The 20,877-nt window shown below is 50.9% G+C and overlaps 1 protein-coding gene across 1 annotated transcript in view; it reads right to left on the reverse strand.

Annotated features, from left to right (window-relative positions):
- The window catches only part of LOC140904567 (uncharacterized), a 708,751-nt gene that overhangs the window by 636,746 nt on the left and 51,128 nt on the right, over positions 1-20,877 (reverse strand). The window contains 1 exon segment of the mRNA XM_078851059.1: positions 11,888-11,900. Within this exon segment, the coding sequence (XP_078707185.1) occupies positions 11,888-11,900 (13 nt within the window).

Genomic DNA, 20,877 nt, shown 5'->3' on the forward strand with positions numbered 1-20,877 from the left:
GCTGGGAGGAGGAGGGGGTCCCAGGCAAATGGGCTGGCAGATCCTGGTGGAGGGCAGGTGGGGGTCCTAGGCAGGCAATGGGGAAATCCCAGGCAGGCAGTGAAGGACTATAAAATGACTCTACAGTAACAGCCCCCCAACCCATTTCTCCTGCCATCTGCAGGAGCAAATCCAGCCATGGGGGAGCAAACAACCCAGGAATGAGAGTTTCCTTGCAGACAGGCATGGAGAGGGCACAGGGAAAAGGAGATAGAGAGACTGACAGGGTCCGTGGGATAAAAGAGTTTTGAAAGAGATTTCCAGCTCTCTCATCTGCCCAGACAGATGTATTACTGCACTGTGGGGAGAATCACTTTCCTGTGGACGAGACGAGGATGAGAGAGAGGAAAACCCAGTTCCTGACTCCATGTCCCTCCTGCTGGGGTGTGGCTGCCGTGGGGTCAGTGTCAGAGGGAATCCTCGAAAGGGACTCCTTTGGTTCTGCTTTTTTCTGGGATTGCGTTCAGAGACTTTATTTTGGGATGCGGGAGGGAGAAAGGAGGTTAAAAGTGTGTCTGTGGGCCTAGCCTGGCAGGAGGGGCCAGGTCTCTGCTGTAATCCAGAGATTGAGCATTTTCTCAGCACGGAGGAATCTCGGATCTCGCTCTGCAGGGAAAGAGCCTGGGGGAAGCGTGATGTGAATTGAACTAATGTCCGTTCCTAAACTTCTACAACAGCCCTTCTTGCCCGGCCAGGTTGCAGAACGACGCTCATGTTTCTTTCCGGTTCATCCCGTCCTCCCATGGGACAAGGGAGCGACATGGCTGCAGAGGAGCCAGCTCAGGTAGGGATTATTGTGGGGGGTTCTGATCTGTTCCTGCAGGAGGGAGAGGGACAGGAAATACATGGGAGAGGGGAAGGTTTGCACTGTCTGGGTTGGAGGTTGGAGTGGGGCAGGAAATGCACAGGGTGGAGAAAGGGAGGAGGCCAGGGGGTGGCAGACCTGCTGGGAGTTTTTTAATAAGTGGCCTAGATTCGAGGAAGAGACCCATGAGGTTCGGAGGTGGAAATGCTCCAATCTGGTGAACAGAAAATAACCTACCTAGATGGGGCTGGGAAAAAGGACCAGACTCGTAGTGCTGGAGCCTGACCCAACTAACCAGCGGGTGCCTTGAAATACGAAGGGGGAAGCCACCAGTCAGGCTTAGGGGAGATTCCCCTGCTTCATATCCAGCTCTAGGAGTGGCTAAGTCATTATGCAAGGTAACCTATTTCCCCTTGTTTTTTCCTGCCCCCCTCCACGCCCCCGACGTTCTTGTTAAATCCTGGATTTGTGCTGGAAATGGGCCACCTTGATTATCATACACATTGTAAGGAGAGTGATCACTTTAGATAAGCTATTACCAGCAGGAGAGTGGGGTGGGAGGAGGTATTTTTTTCATGATTTGTGTGTATATAAAAAGCTCTTCTACACTTTCCACAGTTTGCATCCGATGAAGTGAGCTGTAGCTCATGAAAGCTTATGCTCAAATAAATTGGATAGTCTCTAAGGTGCCACAAGTCCTCCTTTTCTTTTCACAAGGAGGAGGGTGTTGGGCTTCCTACAAGAGATCTCTCCCTAGACCCTGCTCGGGGCAGCATCTCCGGTATCAGTCTGTGGCTAGTAGGTGTGTGATTGATCTGCTGGGAGAGAGGAGGGGTGTCTCTTCGCCCCCTCACCCTGGTGTTTCCTGGGTGCTCTGAGTGGGGTGGGGGTGGGACTCTGTTGGCTGCGGTCCACCCAGAGTTTCCGTTTGATTGTCTCCTCTCCCCCACGAATAGTGGGGCTGTGCGTGGGGCAGCTGGTCCTGAGTGTGGGGCTCTGGCTCTTTCAGGGGCCGGTGACCTTCGAGGAGGTAGCTGTGTATTTCACCAGGGAAGAGTGGGCTCTGCTGGACCCCGCTCAGAGAGCCCTCTACAGAGACGTCATGCAGGAGACCTATGAGAATGTGACCTCGCTGGGTAAGGATTCCTGTCCCCTCGGTTCTTGGAAGGGGAACGGAAGTGATGAGGTTCACGCCACCCCCACAATGCCACCTCTGCTCTGTCCTGTTCCAGCATCACCCCAGCATGCCAGTGACACACACACGACCAGCGACCCTCCCCTGCTGCTGAACGCTGTGGGAAGAGAGCACAGGAGCAGAATCGCACAGTGTCAAATATCTCCTGTTTGCACAAGTAAAACGGGGGGTTAGGTCCAGCATAACGAGCAGAAGCTTCCTACCCCTGGCCTTCTCTCAAACCCTGAGCCTTTCCACCCAGACCAGAAAGTGCTTGGGGTGTAAGAAGCAGGCTGCTGGGGTCAGAGCGGCTGGTCCAGGGTTACTGATCACACAGACCTTGAATGCTGGCTGGGGGAATCCAGACAAGGGAGCTCCAGCAGCAGACCATTGAAACTCAGCCAGGATTACAGATGACACAACTCCTCACTGCTCCGGATTGCCCCGTGCATGGGACAATGGCCTCGGTTGCTGGTGAAAATCCTTGAGACCTGGAGAGTTGCTCCCCTCATCCCCATGTGCAATAGCCACAATCTACCTTCTCTGCAGACTTGGTTTTTTGAGTCCCTCATTCCTGAAGTCACATGACCCCGATTCTTATTTTTCACATTCTGCTTTTCTAGACTATTTAGAGTCTGTTACTTCTGAATGATAGTTTCTAATTTCCCAGTGTTCTCCACAGCCAGGGATTTTCCTACTCCCTCCCATTGCACTGGACTCACTAGGTTCCCTGGTATTTAACAATGGCCACACTGGGACAGACCAAAGGTCCATCTAGCCCAGTGTCCTGACTTCCGACAGTGACCAGCGCCGGGTGTCCCAGAGGGAATGAACAGAACAGGGAATCATGAAGTGATTCATCTCCTGTCACCCATTCACAGCTTATGACAAACAGAAGTTAGGGACACCATCCCTGCCCATGCTGGCTAATAACCATTCACGGACCTGTCCTCAATAGATTTCTCATGGTGTTTTTTGTTTTTTTTTTTGTATCCCTATTATAATCTTGGCCTTCACAACGTCCTCTGGCAAGGAGTTCCCCAGGTTGACTGTGCATTGTGTGAAGAAATACTTCCTTTTGTTTCTTATAAACCTGCTGCCTATTAATTTGATTGGGTGATTCCTAGTCCTTGTGTTATGAGAAGGAGTAAATGACACGTCCTTATTTACTTTCTCCACGGCAGTTTTGATTTTATAGACCTCTCTCATATCCCCCCTTTGTCTCTTTTCCAAGCTGAATAGTCCCGGTCTTTTTAATCTTTCCCCGTAGAGAAGAGTTTCATACCTGTAATCATTTGGGTTGCCCTTTTCTGAACCTTTTCCAATATATCTTTTTTTGAGATGGGGCAACCACATCTGCAGGCAGTATTCGAGATGTGGGTGTACCATGGGTTTATATAGAGGCGATAGGATATTTTCTGTCTTCTTATCTATCCATTTCAGAATGATTCCCAATATTCTCTTTGCTTTTTGACTGCCGTGGCACACTGTGTTGATGTTTTCAGAGAACTGTGCCCAGTGACTCCAAGATCCCTCTGTTGAGTGGAAACAGCTCATTTAGAGCCCATCATTTTGTATGTGTAGTTGGGATTATGTTTTCCAATGGGCTGCAATATGGTGCTATCCTGACACCTCGTCCTGCTGAGATCCTGCATTCAGTGATATCCCTGCCCTTCCTGTTCCCGTTCTCATAAAAGAAGAAGAGCATCCAAATGCGTGTTTACCTTCATTCCCTCAGCGGTCCTCATGGGAAACCCTGATCGGTTCCAAAGTGTATTAAAACCTTTCTTAAAGGGTTACCTCTTGGTGGTTATCAGGTCCTGTGAGTTTGTAGCCCAGAAAGACCCCCCTCAGTCAGCTCAAACTCAGCTGTTTATCCCCCAAAAGTCTGTCGTCTTCAGTCTCCTGAATGAGGGGAAATCCGTCACTTCCCCTTTCTGCGTTGGGTAAAGCTTCAAAAGGTGGAGCTCTGCATAACCAGCCTTGAGATCTGGCATTCATCACCCTGTAGTGATACCAGCTTGCACAGGAAACCCATCCCGCAGCCCTTCCTGGTATCATGTGGCGCATCTCGGCATCATAGTCTGTGAAGAATTCATGCTTTCAAGGGCTGGCTTAGATATACAGATAACAGTCATAATTAGGGCAAGAGTTTGCAGGCAATGAAAAGAGAGTAATTGACAAACGTGAGCAATATCTAATCCTTTAAAGCGTGAAAGTGCCTTGGGGGGAGGGGACAGGAGCCGGCTGTGTGGGGGCGGTGGGGCTCAGATACTGGGCATTGAGAGCCTAGAACCAGCTGTGCGTTGGAGAGACGGGGCATGAACCAGCTGTGTACAGGGGAAATGAGCAGGGGAGAGGTGCTGTGGACACGGCCGCGAGCAGCTGTGAGTGCCGTCCTCTCTGCAGCATGATGAGAGAGCCTGGCGTCCCACTGCCGATCCCAGACTTGTATGAGGAGGGAAGAAATTGGCATCAAGTCTCAACCGCAGCCAGCCTGTGCCCTGGGGAGGAGACGGGTGTCTCCAGGGAGAAATCTGGGGGATTGTGACCCTGCATGCCCCACCCACCCTCTGATCAGCAATTCGGGATATTAACGGTGTTTCCACAAACAAAGAGTAATTTTGGGAAAAAATGCAGTCCTCGCGACAATTTCTGGAAAACACTGGCCTTGGTTGTAACATTAAATCCGAAAGTCTCAAGATCTAGGCCTGTGTTGATCAGATCTGTCACTCTGCCTTCACGGAGTTCACTCTGCTGGTGGGTTCTACCCCTTCCCCCATTCTGTGTCTGCCTTGTCTATTTAGATTTTAACTTTTTCAGGACACGGGCCATCAACGCTTCTCGGTTTGTACTGTGCCTAGCAAAATGAGGACCCACTGTTAGTTGGCCCTTAGGCACTAAGGTAATGAATATGATTTATAATAATCATCTCCTGGCACTTTGAGCCAAGGAAGCCGGCCTTGGGACGTTACTACTTAAAAGTGAGCTGGGCTTAAAAGCATGGAATATTCTTTGTGACAAGTATCCCACAAATTCCACTGACCTCCCTTGTTTTCTTTGCCTTGAGCAGGGTTTCCAGTTTCCAGAACTGATGTGATCTCGCAGCTGGAACGAGGGGAGGAGTCGTGCGTCCCAGACCTTCATGACTCTAAGAAAAAAGTGCTCCCGAGAGCTGCCTGCGTAGGTGAGGCATTGGTTAAACCAACGCCAAAACTGTCGGTGAATACAGGAAACATTTGGGATGCCCTACAAAGACCTTGTGAGCTCTCCAAGTTCAGGATTGTTCCCTGCAGATGTAGAATCGTTAGGCAGAGGTCACTCATGGCTTCCCATCTATCCTGACTGAGAACTGGCAGCAGGTCCCTCCCCAATCTCGCTGTCCCCTGAGATTTCTTCTGAGATACGGACCCAGAACTGATCCCTTCCTTTCTCTCCTCTGGGGAAGGTTTAAGGGAAAATCAGCTCCTGATAGGTTTGATCTGTCCTGTACACATTTTGGTTCCTTCATCCCTTTTCCCATTCTTCTCTCTGAGATTTCCTTTCTCTCTGGCGCAGGCAGAGACTTACGTCTGGATTCTCTCGGTCTCCCGTCAGGTGTTGGGATGGTGAGTGAAAACGAGGAGGAGCCCCAGCAGGAAGATGCTGAGCGAGTAGAAGCCCATGGGATGTTGTCAGGAAGGTCCAAAGGGAATGATTCTGGGAGCTGTGCACGCCCAGAAAAAACAAAAGCCTGTGAGAGTCAGCAGAGGCCAGAGGAAAACTTCGGTAGCCAGTCAGACCTTATTACACGTGAGAGAATGAACTTGGAAGGAACACGCTACACATGCCTCGAGTGTGGGAAAAGCTTCAAAGGGAGCTTGGACCTTCTCACACATCAGAGAATCCACACGGGTGAGAAACCTTACGGATGCTGTGTGTGTGGGAAATGCTTCAAGCAGAGCTCGCATCTCATTGCACATAAGAGAATCCACACGGGTGAGAAACCTTATGGATGCCCTGAGTGTGGGAAACACTTCAAGCAGAGCTCACACCTTATTACACATCGGAAAATCCACACGGGTGAGAAACCTTACGGATGACCTGAGTGTGGGAAACACTTCAAGCGGAGCTCACACCTTATTACACATCGGAATATCCACACGGGTGAGAAACCTTATGGATGCCCTGAGTGTGGGAAGCACTTCATTGACAGTTCATCCCTCCTCTCACATCAGCGAATCCACACAGGGGAGAGGCCCTACACATGCTCTGAGTGCGGGAAAAGCTTTAATCGGAGCTCTGTACTGACCACACATAGAAGAATCCACACAGGTGAGAAGCCTTATGGATGCTCTGAGTGTGGGAAACGCTTCAATCGGAGCTCATACCTTATCATACATCGGCGAATCCATACGGGTGAGAAACCGTATGGATGCCGTGAGTGTGGCAAACACTTCAATCAAAGCTCAGCCCTTACCACACATCAGAGAATCCACACAGGAGAGAGGCCCTACATGTGCTCTGAGTGTGGGAAACGCTTCAATCAGCGCTCAACCCTTATTAGACATCAGAAAATCCACATAGGAGTGATCTCTAACAAATGCCTTGACTAGGGCTGGCCAAAGGTTTTTTTTTTTAAGAAAAAAATCACATTTGCAAATTCCCACTTAGTGATCTGTGCCCCATCTTCACTGTGGTTACTCAGCTCCCCCAGATGAGTTGCCTGCTTCTGCTTTTTGCAGCTCACCCTTCTTTGGGGTCAGTCCTGTGATGTTTTCTATCAACTCCTTTCCTTTTGGGTCAAAGGAGCGTGTGTCCCTCCAGCCAGGAATGTTCATCATCCAGGTGGGGGAGAGAGGTTTGTTCCCAACAAGCTACACTGAGGCAAAAACTACCCGTGCCATACATCCATTAGGACTGTACATGGCGTTGGCTGCTCAAGTTAGTCATCTTGGTGTTAAAAGACAATTACAGTTGTCGTGCAGATGCAGCCGAGGTGCAGTGGTTGGCATTAGCTTTCCCCTTGACCTGACCTAAACTCCATCACTTTTCCTAGTCTAAACAAACCCTGAGCATCACAGCTATACTGTTCCCCCATTTAAAAACAATTGTTAGTCATCAAGTTCCCCCACCAGGAACATATTGTTTCATTCCCAGTTGTCACAGTTCATCAGAGCGCTGTTGCTTCAGGTTTTCCTGAAGGCAGATATTTTTACTACCGTTTTCCTCCCTTAAAATATATTGAAGTATAACAAAGAGCAGGAATAGGGAAGGGAGAGGGAAAAATGTCTTTTCCCCTCTGTAACAACAGAAGAACATAGGGTAAATCAGAGGGATTCTCCATCACCATCTCTATCCCCCTGTTCTTCAAGTGGTAAGGTCAATATTTCCCAAAGGGGCTGGGAAGAGGATTCTCTAGTAAATGATTTGGAACTAAGCAAAAGACCCATTCATTTGCCTCCCAAAGCAGTTGTGGCCCATGCCCTGCAGGAGGTTGCTCCTGAAGATCTTCCCTTCCTAATCAGGTGCATGTTGCCTCTTATTTGGGAAATGCAATCCCTTCCTAGGTAGAGATGGGAAAAATGGAAGTGACATTTCTGTTCAGCTCACTCCTGGGAGATGCTGTAAATGTGTAGGAAATGACATCCATGAGGAATGTGATAGAGCTGCAGAAAGACACCCATTTTGAGTAGATACCTGACATTTGGTGTCTTAGAGGGATTCTAAGGCGCACCTGAATTTAGTCCCTTATTTAAATCTGTTGCACCAGATTAAAGAAACAAAAGGGCATATTTGGGGGAGTTCTACCTCAGTATCGCTACTGGTATGTCGTGTGGTTGGTGAAGAATTCTACGCCAGAGCCGTGTAAAATTGCTACAACTAAGGTCAAAGATTTGACAAGAACTCAGGTAGAAATGAGAGGTTTTAGTGGTTGATTTTCACCCCAGAGATGGATGCTATGGTGACCTGTGGCCAAGGTAAACTGTTTTTAGAATTGCTCACACTTCTAAAGGATGCCATGATGAAACTGGGAACAACTGTCTTTTACCATTTGGATCCCAAGTTTCCTGAAGCACAGAGAGAAACAGCTGATTCCTTCAGAGCCATGCCATGCCTATGGGTCCCAAACTGGCTGCCTTGCTGGACAAGATGCACTTCTGTGTTGGTTAAATGATGGTAGCCAATGAGGGAATGTAACAGATTCCAAGTTCAGACTGCAGGATACATGAATGCTGAGTCCAGAGTCTGTGGTTTGGTCTCTTAGTTTTGCTCTTGAGTCTAATGCATGTGTCTCACTTTTCCACCTCCTGCTACTCTGAAAGATTAGAAAGTGTGAAAGTAGAGCACAGGTGGTTTTTCTCATGATGCAGCCTTCCCCCGTAGTGTGAGACCCCTTCCACCCACACTTCTGGGAGAAGACCCAGGGAGAAATGAACCCTCAGAAATGGAAGGCTCCTAGGTTATGGTCGAATGTGACTTCACACAGAGCTCACTGGGTGAAAATGGGAATTAAGAGAAAACTGCCCTAAAGGTTTATAGTTTGTAATCTTTGAAGAAATTGTTACCAGCAACAAGGAAATTGCACACGAAGTTTATTAGTGTAAGGTAAGAGGCTGATTCTGTGATCACTTTCAGTGTTACAGTATAATTCAGGTTTTCTTCTAGCCCCCTCCTACAAAATAGCAAATGGTGGCTAATCCTGCAATAAAAACCTGACTCCAAAGGAATCAGGTTTGGGGGAAAATGTGAGAGAAATAGCATGTACGAGAATAGAGACCCAGTATAGACTGGAATGATTTCTGTTTCAAATGGAATTTATTGGGTAAATTTTAAAATAAATCTTCTGTTGGGAGGAAAACTACTTGAGAGAAGATGTGGAACCTTTTCCCCAGTGAGAGGGAAAGAGCCAGAGAGTTCCCCAGGGCTCTTGTTCGCAAAGCAAAGATGTCACATTAGGCAGGAGATGTCAAGATCTACAATGGTGATGGGCGAGTGATGGGAGCTTTTCTGGGTGGTTGTTGTTTGGTTGTTTTTTTTCATGTAATTTTTGTTTTGTTTTTGCAACTAGTTCTTTTTATAGCTGCTGAGCCCCCTTGTCCTTTTGAGCACAGCTCTTTAACCCTCAGGCCTGGCTCTGGAAACCTCAGAACCGGCTTTGCGGTTTTTTTTTTCATGTTTGCTATCTTTGGAGTTCGCACATCCACACGACATGCGGTTCACAGCAACGGATACTTTGAGAAACCTGCTGGGTGAAGCAGGCCTTTTCCAAACTGACATTGGCCCAAATTCTGCCTCAATTCAGCTGGATTGGGACACGTCTGTGTCAAAGGAGTGGTTCACACCTGATTTGCCCAGAGACCTCAGAGGAGGGGTAGTTAGATATAGGATAAGTAGGAATCGACAACAATTAAGTTAAATATAAAGGTGAAAGACCCTCACCTTGCAGGTCAACAAGCCTGTTCTGTTCTTTCCATCCAATGCATCTGGCACTGGTCGCTCTCAGGTAGCACACTGGGCTTGACGGACCATTGGTCTGACCCAGTCTATGACCTGTCGTGCGTTCTTATGGAAGTCCTCTGCGGGCTTGTCTACACGGGCAAGTTTCTGCACAGGAAAGCAGCTTTCTGCGGTGTAACTCCCGAGGTGCGCACTCAGATTTCGTGATGCATGATAGGAAGGGGCCATGACAGGGACACACTGCCGTGCGGGGTCAAAATGAAGGAGCTGTGACATGCCTACCACAAGGTGCAGGAGGCAAACTGCTGCTCCATATTGGGGGCTAACTAACCCCAGCATCACGGCAAGAATCTACCTAGCAGCTGGAGAAAAAATATGAATGAGAGTCAAAGACACCTCCACGTGGCGTGTCTCTTCCCCAATCTCAACACCTGGAAGATTGTCTGGAAGACTCAGAATTTGAACTGCAGAGATTGGTCTCAGGCTGAGAGGGAATTCAGTCTGTGTATTAAGAACTCAACATGGCCTGGAGCAAGCAGTGAGTGAGAAAAGCTGTTTGATCCAATTCTTGCTTAGTATATTCAAATTAGAGTTTAGACTGGGAGTCTGTTTTCATTTGTTATGTAACCACTTTTGACCTCTGTAACCAATACTTATACTCAGTTAAAATCTAACTTTCTGGAGTTAATAAACTTATTTTACTATTTTATACTTACTCCTGAGTTTGTCCAAAGTGCTTGGGAAAGTTGCTCACATGACAAAGGCTGGTGCATGTCCCCTTTATTTTTGATGAAGTGGCGAACTAATTAATGAGCTTACACTTTTCAAGAGAAGGACTGAGACGATCGCATTCTGACCTTTTACTGACACTTCTTTAATAAGTAAAAAAAAAGAACAGGAGGACTTGTGGCACCTTAGAGGCTAACTGATTTATTTGAGCACTGTCCAGTTTTGGGCCCCACACTTCAAGAAGGATGTGGATAAATTGGAGAGAGTCCAGCAAAGGGCAACAAAAATGATTAGGGGACTGGAACACATGAGTTATGAGGAGAGGCTGAGGGAACTGGGATTGTTTAGTCTACGGAAGAGAAGAATGAAGGGGGATTTGATAGCTGCTTTTAACTACCTGAAAGGTGGATCCAAAGAGGATGGATCTAGACTATTCTCAGTGATAGCAGATGACAGGACAAGGAGGAATGGTCTCAAGTTGCAGTGGGGGAGATTTAGGTTGGATATTAGGAAAAACCTTTTCACTAGGAGGGTGGTGAAACACTGGAATGCATTACCTAGGGAAGTGGTGGAATCCCCTTTCTTAGAAGTTTCTAAGGACAGGCTTGACAAAGCCCTGGCTGGGATGATTTAGTTGGGGTTGGTCCTGCTTTGGGCAGGGGGTAGGACTAGATTCCTCCTGAGGACCCTTCCAACCCTGATCTTCTATGATTCGATGACCCTCCTCCAGGAGTGACAGAGCCTGGCATGTGCTGGAAGAAGCGGGGAGCTCTGGTGCCCACGGACCTGTCCTGGCATTTTTCTCAGCAGCAAAGAAATCAATTCTCCCTGCCCCTGAGCAACCCACCCACAGCTAATGGCAGCATTGGTGGGGGGTCCCAAGCTTTGCACCAACGTCCACATTTCAGACCTTCCTCTCATGGCACTTTCCATGTGAATTAGGACAAGCAAGCTGGGGAAGCTCCATGGGGTAATAGAAACCAGGGCTGCAGGGAAGGTTTGAACTCACAACCCCAGCAATATTGCCCTTTGCACTAACCACTTGCACCCCTGCAGGGGCTCCTTGGACAGTGCTGGGAAGTCGGCCGTGATCCGTCTCTGTGGTTCGCACCTTTGCCTGGCAATTGAAAGGCTGCCGGTTCAAACCTCACTCAAGCTGTGGCTTTCCAGCAATGAGACTCCAGTCCATTTTAACAGGAAGAAAATCTCCTCTATTCTGGTTTAGCCCTATTTGACTCCTTCTGCCCGTCTTCTTCCTCCCCCATCGGTCCCTTTCCTTCCCCATTGGGGCCATGCAGAGGGGAGCCCCAGTCAGTCTCTGTCACCGAGAGGCTGTATCCCATAAGGGGAGGGAGGGGTCGCTGTAAAGCATTGATAATGGGTGGGGGAGGGGTGTGCGTGGTTAGGGGGAGAAAGTCTGGAGAACTAACAGTGGGGCCCAGAGAGATTCCCCCACAGACTGGGGAGATCCCCTGCTGCCCACCATCACCCAGCTCTGGGAAGAACAACTTGGGATTGCTTGGGGAACCCACCTTTAAAAACACAAGTGTTCCATGCTAGTTACATTTGAATAAGACCAAAGCCGCCTCAAACCCAGTGTCACAGTCACTGGGACGACTTTGTCCTGACATTTTACCGGCCGCAGCCACAAAGCGAGTCAAATTACGGCTCCCGTTCGGCGTCAAGGCTCACAGACGAACCCAGAGGCTTTTCCTTCCTCAGGTTCTGCCGTCATTTCAGTGCTGGCCTGTTCCGAGATTCATCGTTGTGCAAAGCAGCGTCAGGCCCTGAAACTGGACGAGCCCAGAGCAGAGGCTACCTTCATTTAACCCTCCAAAAACCAACCCGCCGAAACGTGGATTAGCACCCATGCTCCTCCAGCCGCAGGGGAGGCGCCTCATCTGGGCCCCTGGTGCCCATGCTCGAGCAACATAAGACCACGGGGGCCTGGCTCCACCCAAGTCTGGGGGCCGGTGTCTCCCCCAGCCCCACCTGCTGCCCCCGGGCAATTTAAAAGGGCCCGGAAACCCCCACCGCCATCACCGGCAGCACAAGGGGGCTAAGGCGGCTTCCTGCCCACCCTCGCTCCGTGTAACCCTTCTGCCCGTCAGAGTTGGCAGCAACAAGGACCGGGTTCAATATCTAGGGGATCCATTCCAATAACACAATGCAAACCGGCTCGAGCCCCCACCCAGTGACCTGGGACAAATATGTACCACCCCCGCTGGGCACCTCCCAGAGGCAATCCTTCCCCTCTCGCAAGCACCTAGTCTGAGTGTAGCAAAAAGCCTTTTAATAACAGAGAGAAACAATGTGGCATTATGTTGGGGAAACACCACCAACAGGATTCATAACACAACTCACGAGCAAAAAAAAAACCCACCCCAAGCAAATTGGGGCATGCCCTTTCCCTTTGGTTCTTGAGTCCAGCAACCCCAAATCACCCAAAATCCCAAAAGTCCAATGACCCAAAAGTCTCTGTCCCTGGTCAGGGCAGCCCCAAAATTCAAAAGTTTATCTGCAGAGCTTTACCTCCCAACCTGGGTGGAGATGGGGGCGGGGGTAAAAGGCACCTTACATGATCTGAAGCTGACCGCCCCACAGCCCCATAGGCCTCCGCTCCACCAGCCGTCTCACAAACTTCTCCACAATAAATCTTCAGGCTCCCCCACTACTGAACACAACGCTCAGTGATTTCGGCTCTTACTCAGTTCAGCTCTTTGGTGAAGTCAGTTTGTAGTAGGGGAGCCTCAGTGCTAGAACACCATTAGCCCGAAATGAGCTTCGCAGCCTGTAACTAGAGTTCTAACGGAATCAAAATTAGCTCTGAGATTTCACAGTGGAGAGAAAAGAAAGAGCAATTAGCATGTAAGGCCCTCACCAAGGGACCCATGGCACCAAGTATTAATACTTGTCCCCACCCTCTCTCAATTCACAGCGTTTTGGAACCCATGACCCTTGCCTAGCGAGTGCTACTTAGTTGATGGTGAGTCCCTCCATCATAACAAAAGGCCAAGTACAGTTCCCAGCACAGTTCCCATAATCAGGGTAATAACAATTTATTCTTCCTGCCCCAATAACAGAGACACTGGGGATCCCACAGCAGCCAAAGTGAGCATTTGGGCAGCTATGGCCTCGTTCTAGGCGGGGTGGGTGTGCCGATGCAAATGAGATCGGCCCCTGAAGTTCTTTTCCACAACTTGCCAGACCTCACCACCAGATGTCAGGGTGAGGCTCACCCTGACACTGCTTACACTCCGTGTGGCCTGCCAGTCTCGGAAGCGGCTGGCGCCTCCCTGCAGCCCCGGGGGTGGGGGGATCTCCACACGCTGCCCCCGCCCCGAGGGCCGACTCTGCCATCTGTGGCAATGGGAGCTGCTGGGGTGGTGTCCGTGGGCAGCGATGGGCAGAGACCCCCCACCTAGGAGCTGCTGCCAGAGGGGGGTGTGGGTCGCTTTTGGGAGATCCCTGAGGTAAGAGCTGCACCCTCATTCTCTCCCGCACCCCAAGCCCCAGCCCAGCCCCCAGCCCCCTGTACCCAAACTCCCTCCCAGAGTCCACCCCCTGCACTCCCTCCTCCACCCTACCCCCATGCCCCAGCCCAGAGCCCACACCCCACACCCAAACTCCCTCCCAGAGCCTGCGCCCGCACCCCCTCCTGCACCCCAACCCCCAACCCCAACCCAGATCCCGCACCCGAACTTCCTCCCACAGGCCTCCCCCCACACCTGCTCTCGCACCCCAACCCTCTTCCCCAGTCCAGAGCCCACCCCTTGCACCCAACTCCCTCCCAGAGCCCGACCTGCACCCTCTCCTGCACCCCAACCCCCTCCCCCAGCCCAGAGCCCACACCTGAACTCCCTCCCAGAACCTGGCCACCCCACCCATTCCTGCACCCAATGCCCTGCCCCAGCCAAGACCCCACACCTGCACCCAAACTGCCTCCCAGAGCCTGTACCCCTCACCCCCTCCCACACCCTAACCCCCTGCCCCAGCCCAGAGCCCACACCACACATCCAATTCCCTCCCAGAGCCTGCCCCCACACCTGCTCCTGCACCCCAACCCCCTGCCCCAGCCCAGACCCCGCACCCTTCATTCCCTCCTGCACCCCAACACCCTGCCGCAACCCACAGCCCACACCCAAACTCCCTCCCAGAGCCCAACCCCTTTCCCTCTCCCTCCCATACCCAAACTCCCAGAGCCTTAGGCAGATGTGGGGAGAGGTGGACGGGGAGGCAGGACTTGGTCCCATTCTGGAAACCACCAAAAATTGTAGAAACCTGCCGCCCCTGTCCAGCCCAACCTTCTGCAGGTGCCCCTCAGGCCCCACCCGTGCAGGGTTTGAAGCTTGCATTGCTTAAATTCCAGGACGCTGGGGGACTTCAGCTCCCCTTTGTCCAGCGGGAACCTTCAGCCCACTCCCAACCAGATTCTTGTCCATGGCATGACTGTCGGGGGGCTGGGCCCCTCTTTGTCTTTTCTCTCTGGGACAGGCCAGGGTACCTAGAACTGGGGTATCTGAGCACCCAGGACCTTCTATGGAGATGCCCTTCCCCTTCCCCTTCCCCTTCTGTGGTCCCATCTGTCATTGACTCCAGCCTGTTTTCTATCCATCATCAGCACCATCCCAAGCCAGCTGCACCCGCCTCAAAAAGACAGTGTCCCCTGATGGGTGTAAATCATAGAATCATAGAATATCCTCATTTACACATTTCTTTGGCAGTCATGACAGGAGACAAAGGGTTTCTATTCCCAACTTGAAGGCAAGGAGTGCATTAGGGGCAACTCCAAGGGAAAGACTATTGATGGAGATCTCAATCTAAATTCTACACGAGTTTTGTTATCTTCCCTTTTGGTTCTATCCCTGGAAATTCCCCCCGACTAGTCTGCTGAAAGATAAAATCATCTAAATCTGCCTCCAAAGAACCTGACCGGCTGAAGCAGGAGGAGACCTGAGAGATGGCCACTTTCAAATCAAAAGGGAACGCTGAGACCTGCCTGTTGTCACACCCGCCCCCACCCGTCCCCAGGAGAAGGAGGCGCCGACCTGTCGTGTGCGATCTAATGAGCAGGGAAAGAATCTGGGAATTACCTTCTGTAAAAACTCATCCTTTTGTTCCTCAAACACCTGTGGAAATAGCTGATTCAAGAAGTTGTTGACAGAGGGATGGTCCGCGTCTCTCAGCAGCTCCTTGGGTCACCAGCCGTTGTCAACCAAGCCAGTTGGCAGACTGACGGCAGGGCAAGAATGCTGACCCCCAACACTCTTTGCTGTTGGCCTCCGTGACATCACAATCAACTTGTGCGTAAACACACACAGACCCCACCCAGAGAGACACACCCCCACTGAGCAACTCCCCACGCTCCCTCCCAGCACTTTCTGCCCACCCCAGAACAGCTGTTTCATGGAATTGAGGATGCTCCGGGAGGGTCGGTTCGGGGCGGGGACATGGCACACTTGGGGCACTGCCTGGGACTCTTCTCTCCTCAGTGCAGGGCTCAGCACTTGTCCTTGCTGAACCTCATCAGATTTCTTTTGGCCCAATCCTCTAATTGGTCTGGGTCACTCTGAACCCTATCCCGACCCTCCAGCATATCTCCCTCTTCCCCCAGCTTAGTGTCATCTGCGAACTTGCTGAGGGTGCAATCCATCCCATCCTCCAGATCATGCACAAAGATGGTGAAGAAAACCGGCCCCCAGAGTGACCCGTGGGGAAGCGGGGGAGGGGGTGGAGGAGAGGAGGCAGACGGTGAGTGGCAGGGACCCCACAGAGGGGGGTGCAGTGGAGGAGAGGGGGAAATCATCCAGGCAGCAGTGGGCAGTGTGGGCTGGGAGAAGGGGCGAGGCAGATACAGGAAGAGATGGAGCACAGGCGGGGCACTGGGGCCCAGGCACCTGGGGTCTGGTCATCGTTGGCACCAGGAGAGGAGAGAGACAGAGACAGAATGTGTGTGTTGGCCAACGTACTGGAGGAGAGACAGAGAAAAACATGGTAGGATAGCAAGCAACTCACCTCCTGGAAAAAGAAAAGGAGTACTTGTGGCACCTTAGAGAGTAACCAATTTATTTGAGCATGAGCTCCTGGAGTCATCTGTGATGAAGCGGGACTTCATGTTTCCTCTGAATCGTGTGGGGGTGCCTCAGTTTCCCGTATGCAGTTCTTAAGGGTCTAGGGGGTGGGGTAAGGGTGTATGATCGTTGCAGAGCTCTGGAGGGCAGGTGTGTGCAGGGGTCTGGACACAGAGAATGGCCGACACCCTCTTTCCTGGCACCTGATGCCCTGGGCCCTTCCCCCCTGCGAGGTGAGAGCTAAAGGGTTGGAGAACAAAGGAATCGGGTGCCCTCCTGGCCGGGGACAGGGACAAAGCCCAGAGGAGGAGGGGCTGGGGGGAGTTTCAGTTGGGGGCTGGCTGGAGACATGGAGTGAAGGGCAGACAGGGTTGTCTGGCTCACTGCCCCCCCCCAAAATGGACCCGGCTGAGGGGTCCTGTTCTCTGCACCTACAAGCTCTGTGTCAGACCATGTCCCTGTCGTCTAATAAACCTCTGTTTTCCTGGCTGGCTGAGAGTCCCGTCTGACTGCGGAGTTGGGGGGCAGGACCCTCTGCCCCCCCAGGACCCCGCCTGGGCGGACTGGCTGTGGGAAGCGCAGGGAGGGGCAGAGGAGGCTGAAGGCTCCGAGGTCAGAGCCAGGAAGGTGGAGCCGGGGGAGCTGTGTGTCCTGCAGACAGGCTGCTCCCCGAGAGGAGACTCCCCCAGAGTCCTGCCTGGCTTCCTGGGGAGCAGTCCCAGAGCATCGCCCGGGGACCCCGGGACATCCTCCTCCTCGATGAAACCTTCTGCCGTGTGACGTGTTGTGTGTGTCGTGTTGTGTGTGTCATGTGACGTGTTGTGTGTGTGACTTATGTGTTGTTTTGTGTGTGTGAGATGTGTTTATGTGTGCGTGTTGTGGTCCGTGTTGAGTGTGTGTGTGTGCCATGTTGTATACCGTGTTGTGTGCATGTGACGGTGTGTGCCGTTTTGTGTGCATGTTGTGTGTGTCGGTGTCATGTGTTGTGTGAGATTTTTGTGTCTCGTGTTGTGTGCCGTTTTGTGTGTCGTGTGTCGGTATCGTGTGTCGTGTTGTGTGTGGGTGTGTGATATTTTGTGTGCGAAGTTTTGTGCATCGTGTTGTGTGTGTGTGTCACGTGTGCCGTTTTGTGTGTCATGTGAGGTGTTGTGTGTCATATTGTGTGTGTGTGTCGGTGTCGTGTGTGATTTATTTGTCACGTTGTCTGCTGTTTTGTGCGTCATCAAGTGTGTGTGTGTGTGTATGTGTCGGTGTCGTGTGTTGTGTGTGATTTTTGTGTGTCTTGTTGTGTGCTGTTTTGTGTGTCAGTTTATTTGTGTGTCATGTTGTTTGTGTCTTTCGGTGTCCTGTGTTGTGTGTGTGTGAGAGTGTTCTCTCTTTGTGTGTCGGTGTCGTGTTGTGTGTGTGTGTGTCGGTGTTGTCTGTCGTGTTTTCTGTGTGTTGTCTTGGGTGGCCCCTCAGGGTACTGCACAAACCATTTCCATCGTGGAGAAACAGTGACACCAGGTGGCCAATCCAGATAATGTACAAACCATTTCCCTCACAGAGCAACAGTGACACCGGGTGGCTAATCCAGGTATTGCACAAAGCATTTCCCTAATGGAGCAACAGTGACACTCGGTGGCCACTCTGGGTAATGCACAAATAATTTCCTTAACGGAGCAACAGTGACACTGGGTGGCCAGTCAGTGTAATGCACAAATCATTTCCCTCCTGGCCCAACAGTGACACCGGGTGGCCACTTGGAGTAATGCAGAAAGCATTTCCTCACGGAGCAATGGGGACACTGCGTGGCCAATTCAGGTATTGCACAAATCATTTCCCTCCTGGACCAAAAGTGACAGTGGGTGGCTAAACCAGGTATTGCACAAAGCATTTCCCTCATGGAGCAACAGTGACACCGGGCGGCCCCTTGGAGTAACACACAAATCATTTCCTCCCGGAGCACCCGTTGCACAAACTGAGTTTAATAATAATAATAAACAAAAAATAGTTTCACTAGAAAAGGCAGATTTTCAGTGATTAGAAGGGATAGCAAACAGAAGAAGGCAGATTACTAAGCAAATACAAATACACACACATACTAAGCCTAAGATCTTAAAGAGACTGGATTCAAGAAGTCATTTCCCATCCTAAATGTCTTTTGGCAACTTGAAGAGTTTCTGTACCTTAGACTTCCCGTTGTTTCTCTTTACAGACTAGACTCCTGTCTTAGTCTGGACTTCCCCCTTCTCATTCCCTTTGTCTCTTCAGGTACTTTCTGCAGCCTTTCTACTGCCCTGCATGATTTTCCTCCGCTCCGACGTCTCCATGGCTCCCGAGACCTCACCTGTGGGAATGCACACCTACCCGTGTCCTACCAAGGGAGACGGCACCAGGAGAGCAGAGGGGAGAGAGCGAGTTGGCGAACACATGAGAAGACGGCGAGTGCGGACGAGGAACTGGCAGCGCCAGTCTTGTGTGTCGTGTGACGTGTCAGTGTCGTGTCGTGGGCGTGTGAGACATCACGTGTGTCAGTGTGTTTGCCGTCTCGCTGTGTGTGAGTCGTCGTGAGTCGGCGGGTGGGTGTGGGTGGGTGTGTGTGTGGGCATGAGTTGTGTGTGGTGTGTGTCTTTCGGCGTGGGCGTATGTTGTGTTGTGTTGTGTTTTGTGTGTGGGGGGCGTGTCGTGTGGTGTGTTGTGTGTTGTGCATGTGTCGTGTGTGTGGGCGTGTGTTCTGCGTGCGTTGTGTGGGCGTGTGTGGGTGTGTGTTGTGTGGGCGTGTCATGTGTGGGCCTATGTGAGAGAAGTTGTGTGTGTGTGTGAGACGTCATGTTTGTGTGTGTGTGTGAGACGTCGTGTGTCTTGTGTGTGTGTGTCAGTCGTTGTCTGTGTCGTGTGTTTGTCAGTTTCATGTGTGTCAGTATTGTGTGTCGGCGTGTGTGTGTGTGTCGGCATGTGTGCGACATTATGTGTCGTGTGTTTGTGTGTGGACGTGTGTGAGAGCCGTCGTGTGCCTTGCATGTGTGTTGGCGTGTGTGAGAGACGTGTCTCTGTGTGTCAGACGTTGTGTGTCGTGTGTGTGTGAGACGTGGTTGTGTGTGTGTTGTCTTGAGTGTTTTGTTCAGTGTGTGATGTGTTGTGTGTGATTTGTGTGTGTGTGACGGGTTGTGTGCCGTGTTGTGCGCGCGTGCGACGTCTCCCATGATCACGCAGTTTCCATGAGTATTTACTTCATTAAAAACATTAAAGAGGGCTCGATCCATATCCACATGAGATCCCGGCGGCCTCTAGCAGACTCCAAGCACTATCCCAGGGGAGGCTCGAGTCGTTTGCTTCCCCAATGTCATTTTTGCCCAGACGGACTCTGTCTTATCCATTCCATCGCTGATTTCTTTACATTCGACCTCCTCATTGATAGACAATGCTACTCCACCACCTTGACCTTTATTTCGGTCTTTCCTAAACAGCACAGACCCTTCAACACCCGTAGTCCAGTCATGACGACTATTCCCCCCTGTTTCTGTTATCCCGAGAATATCTGGTTTCACTTCCTGCACCAGTACCTCTAGTTCCTCCATTTTGTTACCTAGGCTCCTCGCATTGGTGTACAAACATCTTCATTTTTGCTGTTTGGCCTCGCTCACGTTCTTTACCCAATGAGGCACGGTCATTCCACAGCCAGCAGAACCTACTAGACTGGTGTCCACACTGCCCTTCCTCCTTATAGCCATTCCCCTACCCACGGCTGTATCCTTTCTTACTTTCTTTTCTTCCCTCTCAAGGCTAAAATCCGGCATGGAGATTACCTGGACATTCCCCAACCAATCATCTCCCCCAGATTCCTAGATTAAAGCTCCCTTAATCAGTTGTGCCAGCCTCCATCCTAGAAGTCCGTTTCCTTCCCTACTCAGATGAAGTCCATCCCGAGAGAACTGTCCTCTGTCCAGGAATGCCTCCCAGTGGCCATTCATCCCAAAGCCCTCCTTCTAGCACCACTGCCTGAGCCATCTGTTGATAGTCATAATCTTGTCACGCCTTTGTTGACCTTCTCCAGGAATAGGCAAAATCCCACCACAGATCACCTGAGCCTCGATTTCCTTTAGCGTCTTCCCCAGCCAAGCACAGTCTCCCTTAATCCTTTCCAGCGAGAATCTAGCTGTATCATTTGTTCCCACATGAAGGATAATTAGGGGATTCTTTCCCGTTCCCTTTAGGATCCTTTTCAACCTCAGATCTACATCCCGTATCTTAGCACCTGGAAGACAGCACACCCTTCTATTCTCTGGATCAGCTCTGGTTACAGGCCTGTCTAGTCTTCTCAGTAAAGAGTCGCCGATCACGTAGCCCTGCCTTTCCCTGGTGACAATGCTATTCTCCAGTCTATCCCCTGTTCCCTCTGGCTGCAAGTTCTTTCCATTCCTATTCTCCCTTGTAATCCTCTTCAACCCATCCTGTATCCTCCTGCGGCTCATATTTGGTGTAGTCTCCATTGACTCTTCCCCTTTTCCTATAGGACTAGCCACTCTTCTCTTCCTCCTTGCCCCTCCACCTTCAGTGACTACCTGCTGAGCCCCTTCTTCATTTTCCAACTCTCAAAAACTATTCCTGAACTCTATTTCTCCTTCACTAGCCCGTCT

This window comes from Lepidochelys kempii, unplaced genomic scaffold, assembly GCF_965140285.1.
Source record: "Lepidochelys kempii isolate rLepKem1 unplaced genomic scaffold, rLepKem1.hap1 scaffold_29, whole genome shotgun sequence".
In the NCBI taxonomy this organism is placed as follows: Eukaryota; Metazoa; Chordata; order Testudines; family Cheloniidae; genus Lepidochelys; species Lepidochelys kempii.